Source organism: Trachypithecus francoisi, unplaced genomic scaffold (assembly GCF_009764315.1).
Source record: "Trachypithecus francoisi isolate TF-2019V2 unplaced genomic scaffold, Tfra_2.0 Lachesis_group0, whole genome shotgun sequence".
In the NCBI taxonomy this organism is placed as follows: Eukaryota; Metazoa; Chordata; class Mammalia; order Primates; family Cercopithecidae; genus Trachypithecus; species Trachypithecus francoisi.
The window spans coordinates 155922202-155929751 of NW_022681453.1; the positions used below are offsets into that span (position 1 = coordinate 155922202).

The 7550-nt window shown below is 44.3% G+C and overlaps 1 protein-coding gene across 8 annotated transcripts in view; it reads right to left on the reverse strand.

The window, feature by feature from the left end:
- Positions 1-7316, reverse strand: part of ARMC8 (armadillo repeat containing 8) — a 117487-nt gene extending 110171 nt beyond the window's left edge. For 2 of the 8 annotated variants that reach the window (XM_033212541.1, XM_033212537.1), the window contains exon 1: positions 6873-7315. In XM_033212541.1, the coding sequence (XP_033068432.1) occupies positions 6873-6917 (45 nt within the window). In that variant the 5' untranslated portion in view covers positions 6918-7315. Of the gene's footprint in view, positions 1-5945; positions 6077-6872 lie in introns of all 8 variants that reach the window. The other 6 variants (XM_033212535.1, XM_033212538.1, XM_033212536.1 and 3 more) reach the window with 6 other exon arrangements.
- Positions 7317-7550: the final 234 nt, after the last annotated feature.

The window sequence follows — 7550 nt, forward strand, 5'->3', positions numbered from 1 at the left end:
CAACCATCTTTTAACAGGGTCTTTCACAGAGCGTAAGTTTTCATTTTGATAAAGTCCAATTAATTTTTTAATAAGTAATGCATTTGGTGTTACATTTAAAAGTTCTTCACCAAGCCCAAGGTTCTGCAGATTTTCTCCTGTTTTATTCTAAAAGTTTGATTTTATGATAAAATCTATGATCCATTTTGAGTTACTCTTTGTATAAGGTATGAGATCAAGGTTCATCTTAAACTGGTTAAGAGGATGAAAAGGCAAGTTACAGATTAGAAGAAAATATCTGCAAATACTTATCTCACAAAGGGCTCATATTTAAAACATATAAAGGGCTTGTGGCTGGGGACAGTGGCTCATGCCTGTAATCTCAACACTTTGGGAGGCCAAGGTGGGCAGATCACCTGAGGCCAGGAGATTGAGACCAGCCTGGCCAACATGGCGAAACTCCATCTTTACAAAAAACACACACAAAAAATTAGCTGGGCATGGTGGTGCACGCCTGTAATCTCAGCTATTTGGGAGGCAGAGGCCCGAGAATCTCTTGAGCCTAGGAGGCAGAGGTTGCAGTGAGCTGAGATCACATCACTGCACTCCAGCCCAGCAAAACTCTGTCTCAAAAAATAAAATAAGCCTGGCGCGATGGCTCACACCTGTAATCTCAGCACTTTGGGAGGCTGAGGTGGGAGGACTGCCTGAGGTCAGGAGTTCGAGACCAGCCTAACATGGTAAAACCCCATCTCTACTAAAAATACAAAAATTAGCCAGGCGTGATGGCGGGTGTCCGTAATCTCAGCCACCTGGGAGGCTGAGATAGGAGAATCGCTTGAACCTGGGAGGCGGAGGCTGCAGTAAGTTGAGACTGGGCCATCACACTCCAGCCTTGCCAACAAGAGTGAAATGCATCTCAAAAATAAAAAAAATTTTAAAAACAAACAAACATATAAAGAGCTTTTAAAACACCACAGTAAGGCCGGGCGCGGTGGCTCAAGCCTGTAATCCCAGCACTTTGGGAGGCCGAGACGGGTGGATCACGAGGTCAGGAGATCGAGACCATCCTGGTCTACACGGTGAAACCCCGTCTCTACTAAAAAATACAAAAACCTAGCCGGGTGAGGTGGCGGGCGCCTGTAGTCCCAGCTACTTGGGAGGCTGAGGCAGGAGAATGGCGTAAACCCGGGAGGCGGAGCTTGCAGTGAGCCGAGATCGCGCCACTGCACTCCAGCCTGGGCGACAGAGCGAGACTCCGTCTCAAAAAAAAAAAAAACAAAAAACAAAAAAAAAAAAAACAAAAAAAAAAACACCACAGTAAAGAAGCAAACACTCCAATTAGAAAGTGGGCAAAAGGACACGAAGAAATATTTCACCAAAGAGAAAATATGGATGGCAAATAAGGAAGATTTTCAGGCCAGGTGCAGTGGCTCACACCGGTAATCCCAATACTTTGAAAGGCTGAGGCGGGAGTATGGCTTACACTTAGGAGTTCGAGACCAGCCTGAGAAACATGGTGAAACCCCATCTCTACATGGCCAGACATGGTGGCACACGCCTGTAGTACTGCCACTTGGGAGGCTGAGACAGGATTGCTTGAGCCCAGGAGACAGAGGTTGCAGTGAACTGAGATCAGGCCATAGCACTCCAGCCTGGGTGACAGTGTAAGACTGTCTCAAAAGGATACATAAGCCTGTAATCCCAGCACTTCGGGAGTCTGAGGCAGGTAGATCACGAGGTCGGGAGATTGAGACCATCCTGGCTAACACGGTGAAACCCTGTCTCTACTAAAAACACAAAAAAATGAGCTAGGCATAGGGGCGGGCGCCTGTAGTCCCAGCTACTTGGGAGGCAGAGGCAGGAGAATGGCATGAACCACGGGAGGCGGAGCTTGCAGTGAGCCAAGATCGCACCACCGCACTCCTGCCTGGGCGACAGAGCAAGATTCCATCTCAAAAATAAAAATAAAAATAAAAATATTCTCTAGGCCGGGCGCGGTGGCTCAAGCCTGTAATCCCAGCACTTTGGGAGGCCGAGACGGGCGGATCACAAGGTCAGGAGATCGAGACCATCCTGGCTAACATGGTGAAACCCCGTCTCTACTAAAAATACAAAAAACTAGCCGGGCGACGTGGCGGGTGCCTGTAGTCCCAGCTACTCGGGAGGCTGAGGCAGAAGAATGGCGTGAACCCGGGAGGCGGAGCTTGCAGTGAGCCGAGATTGCGCCACTGCACTCCAGTCTGGGCGACAGAGCGAGACTCCGCCTCAAAAAATAAAATAAAATAAAATAAAATAAAAATAAAAATATTCTCAACATTATTAATCATTAGGGAAATGCAAATTAAGACCATGATGAGATATTACTACACATCTACTAAAACAGCTAAAATAAAAAAATAACAGTATCAAATGGCAATGAGGATGCAGAGAAACAATGTCTCATACATTACTGGTAGAAATGTAAAATGGTACCACACCACTCTGGAAAAGCTTGTCAGTTTATTTTAAAACTAAACATGCATTTACCATATGATTCTGCAATTGCACTCCTGGGCATTTAACTCAGAGATATGAAAAGTTATGTCCTCACAAACCTGTACATGATTGTCCATACTACGTCATACTAGCCAAAAACTAGAAGCAACCAAACTGCCCAACAGGTGAATGGTTAAACAAGTTGTGGTACATCCACACCATGAAATACTACTTAGCAATAAAAAGGAACAAACTACTGATACATGAAACAACGTGGATGGATCTCAAAAGTATTATGCTGAGTGACAAAAACCAATCTCAAAAAGTCACATACTGTATGATTCCACTCATATAACATTATAGAAAATGACAAAATTATAGAGATGGAGAACAGGTTAGTGGTTGCCAGGAGTTAGGGATACTTGATGGGGGGAGGGGCTGGGTACATGGGACTATAAAGAGGGACTATGAGGGAGATCTTTGTGGTGACAGAATAGTTCTGTATCTTGACAGTGGTGGTAATGGTTACACAAATATACATGTGATAAAATGATACAGAAATAGATACATACTTATACCAAGATCAATTTCCTTGTTTTGATATTGTATTGTAACTATATTAAGATGTAACCTATGAGGGAAACTGGGTGAAATGTACACATGGACCTGTCTGTACTATCTTTGCAACTTCTTGTGAATCTATATAATTATTTCAAAATAGACGTTTTTAAAAATGCAATCTACATAATTCAAAAGTATAGAAAAAATTGGAGAAATTTATGAATTTGTTGAAAAGGGTGATGTTGTAATGCTAAATGCAAACCAAAGACGGATGGGGTGGTCACGGTGCAGTCTAAAAGACGGCTGGGGAGTTTGTCCAATCCTCCAAAATAGATAGTTCAGTCAAACAGTTACTGAGTACCTAGGATTTGCAAGACAAAGTGTTACTTCTGAATTAATTTACTCTCTAATATGACAAGATAGAGTATTATTAAAGACCTCTGCAAAAGCAGTTCCCTTTGCCTTGTTTGCTTTTCTTCTTTCACTTTTTCTAGTTAGTACTTATTTATCCTTGAACTCTCAGCTCAGCGTCACTTCTTCAGGGAAACCTTCCCTAGTTCTTTGGACTGCCCTCCATATTAGATCAGTTTCCTCTATGACATGTTTGAACAGCACCCTATATACTTCATTCATAATACTAATCACCATTCACAAACTGTGTGATTATTTGATATTTATTTTTCCCACTAGGCTGACATTTCCAGAAGGACAGAGGTCTGTGTAGCTTATGGCTGTATTCTCAAACTCAACACCATGCCTGCCCAGCAAATGGCAGAAGCTCAAAGTAGATGTACAGAATACATATATACAAAGCTAAAATTCATATGTACAAATGAGTAAGAAGAATAAGATTTACTGGAGTTTGGAAGAATCCTGTATCACTCTAACCTGAGAAAGCCAGTTTATAAAGGATAGAAGGCTCATGTAGAAGATAAAGAATCTCTGCCAGGTGCTGTGGCTCATGCCTATAATCCCAGCACTTTGGGAAGCCAAGGTGGCTGGATCATTTGAGGTCAGGAGTTCGAGACCAGCCTGGCCAACATGGTGAGATTCCGTTTCTACTAAAAATACAAAAAATTAGCTGGGCAAGGTGGCGGGTGCCTGTAATTCCAGCTACTCAGGAGGCTGAGGCAGGAGACTCTCTTGAACTCAGCAGGCGGAGGTTGCAGTGAGCCAAGATAGCGCCCCTGCACTACAGTCTGGGCAACAACAGCAAAACTCCATCTCAAAAAACAAAAAAGAAGATAAAGAAGAAAATAAAGAATCCCAACTCTGAAGCTGAATATAAACTTGGGCCTTTGGGCAAAATAAACTCAACAAAAAGAAACCGAGGAGCAGCTGTGCAGAGTTCTTTAGTAAAATTAATGTAGACATTGGACTTGCACTGAGAGAGTAAGACACTAGAGACAGTAAAAATAACTAAAAGGACGCTGTGGTAGTGCAGGCACAAAACAACAAGGTCCTGAATGAGGGCGGTCATGGGAACAGAAAGATATGAGAAACACTAAGAATAAAGAAGCAACAGAGCTTAACAACTGATAGATATAGAGGGATGAAAGAAGGAAGAACCAGAGATTATTCGGGAGGTTTAACAGTGACTCATCAGTAAAAGATAATACCATTAACAGAAATTGGGAAGTCATAACTAATTCCCCTTAGGAGAAGGAATGTGCTTTGTTGGAAGCGATGGGTGTCATCTACACACAATTTAAGATACAAGACTAGATGTAGAAGAAAGTCAAGGTTGGCAATGTAGATGTGTGAACTGATCAGTTAAGGTTATAAGAAAATCAATGAGATCTCCCAAGGAGAAGGTATAGACTCAAATGGAAATCCTTTAAAACAACTTGAAGGCCTCTTTGCTGAAATTATGTTTATCAAGTTACAGCGTCATTCAGACTATGAGCTCCTTAAACGCATTTCTGATCTCATCCTTGCATTCTCTAAGGTATACAATGCAGAGCTTGTACATAACTGGTACATTGTAACTTATTAAAGGAATCAACCATTCAAGATAATTTCTGATGAATACTTCCTGTTCTAGTTTGCATTTCAAAACGTTGTGCTCTGGGTTGTACTTTGAAAGGTACAGGTTTCACTTTAAATTAGTAAAATCAGTGAATTTAAACATTTTAAATCATTTATCCAAAAGCTCCTACTTCCCCCCCCCCAAAAAAAGCCCTTAATGAGACTAGGGCTAAAGGCAAATAGTAAATAGAAGTATTGATAGAAAATACTCTTCAAGAAGTTTTTGAATAAGCAGAAAATATTATTTACCAAGGAAGTGAAACAAATGAAAACTTTCAATCATATGCATTACACAAGTTGACAACATCCAAAAAGTAAGCTTCAGGTGAACTGACGAATAAATGAAACCTAAATGCATAATTAAAGGGGAACTGAGAACAGCCAAGACACACACTTTTTTTTTTTTTTAACATAATGAGGTAAAAATCATTAGCCTGCACTCCCACAAAATATTCCTGGGTATTACAGTCAGTGACGGAGTAACAGGCTAATCTGATCTAATACTTAGGTAAACGGTATTTCCTTAGTTGCAGTTTAAAAAATAAGAAAAAACGACTGCTAAAATGGATCGGGGGAAAAATCTGTTGACAGCCTCACAAAATTAAATTATTATTGTATTGACAACTTAAGCCTTTTCAAGGTTGAGGTCTGCCACACTGCTCTAACCCTGAATCATAAGCGAATGTCCTAGGTGCTTTCAGATAGGTGAGTGTTTGTGGGACAAGTCAGAGAAGAGAAAAGAAACCGGTTGTAGTTACAAGACTCTAGGAACCCGACAAGTCATTTATAATCCAACTACCCTCTCAGTATCAGACGGGCTTCCACAAGTCTAAAAGATGGTCAATCAGTATTTGCCTGCTTGTTTCCAACAATAGCAAATGAACCATTGGTAAACTGACCATTCTCAGAGTCGGACAGCTCGAATTTGTTGCAAAATCCTTCGAAGTTATCTCCCAGTAACTTTCATTCCTGGTCCTGGTTCAAGAGCAACATAGTGAAAGGTGAAAGTCGTCTTTTTCTTTAAAAAAAACTTTTTTTAAAAAAAAACAAAACAGGTTTTACTTCCTCGCATGTCAATACCTTCCCTTCTTTCAACAATGGGGAAATCTCTCCCCCTTTTCCCCCCTTCAATGTTTGACTCCCCTTAAAGAAAAACGGAATACCAGGCACAGGGAACATAGAGTTCCTTTGACTCAGAGCCGCGACCTCTGAGCAGAGCGGAGGAAAGGGGCTTAAATAACCACACACACTAGGAAGAGTCGCAGCTGATACGAATCACCATTGCCAAAAAGCAAACAGCTTCAGCCGGTGCCCAGGTGCTGGGACGCAACAGAAGTCGCACAGACTTGGCCTGGCAGCTCTGAGGAAATGGGGGCCAAGGAGCCTGCACCTCTTCTTGCCAAAGCCCGGGAGAGCTGAGTAGGCTTTCGTTCCCAGGCCGGCTGCAAGCCCGGCGCTTCACAAGGCAGAGCGCTCGGCCCCAGGAAGCGGCATCGCTAAGAGGAAGGCTCAGTGAAACGCTTGGCAAAGTCCAAGCCGCGCCGCCGGGCCAGTTGTCTGTAAGCCCAGCTACCCCGCCTGCCAGACGCCATCCTGGAAACCCGCACCGGCAGGAGCTCCCAGAGTTGGAAACGTCTTTGGCTCGGCCGGGGTCCCCTCTGCCCGTCTATCCCGCCTGTCCACCCTCGCTCACTCCCTGGCCCAAGACTGAGCCGGGGACCACCCCAGGGGGTGGTGCCCAGGAGACACACCACGCTTGGGGGAATGGTGGAGACCGGGATGGGGCTCCCTGGAGGGCGGGCGGGCGGCCGCAGCGGGTCACTCACCGAAAGGACGCTCATGCGGATTGGGGTCTCCAACAGGCACGCCATCTTGCGCCTTCCCACCCGGCTGCTGCAGGCGCCGGCGCGGGGGCCGGCACTTTCGACAGCCAACTATTGGCCAACGCTAGGCATCGCTCCCTAAAGACAGCCGGATAGACGAGAACTGGTCACGCTCTGAACACCGCTCAAGTACCAGAAAGGCCTGCAGAAGAAGGGCAAAAGGGAATCGCGTGAGGGGCTGTCCTACGAATCGTTCTCTCAGAAACAGCAGCTACTCTGAGCCTGGTTTAGAGGTGGGAGCGGGCAGCGGTTTCCGCATGCGCAAAGATCTGCCGGCCCCACCTGCCGCTCCCGGTGGGCGGGGCCCCAGAAGCGGAGTCTCGCCCTGGCGCTACGAGCTCTACCGACTCTGATAAATTGCAGTTTGTGGGTTCCCGTATTCATATTTGGAAAAAGTAGTACGTAGAGCCACATACATAGTTTGAAGTTCACTTTTATATTCATTCTCTCTCTCTCTGCACCAAACTCCCGGCGTCGTTATCTCCATTTTATAGGTGGGGAAATTGCAATCCGAGAACCTTTGTCAACCATAAGAGTGATTGTTTCACAATCCAATACAGAAGTGTGACTTGCCTTAGCTTGTGTGTCGGCCTCGTTTATTCTGGTGTAGTGTTGAGAATA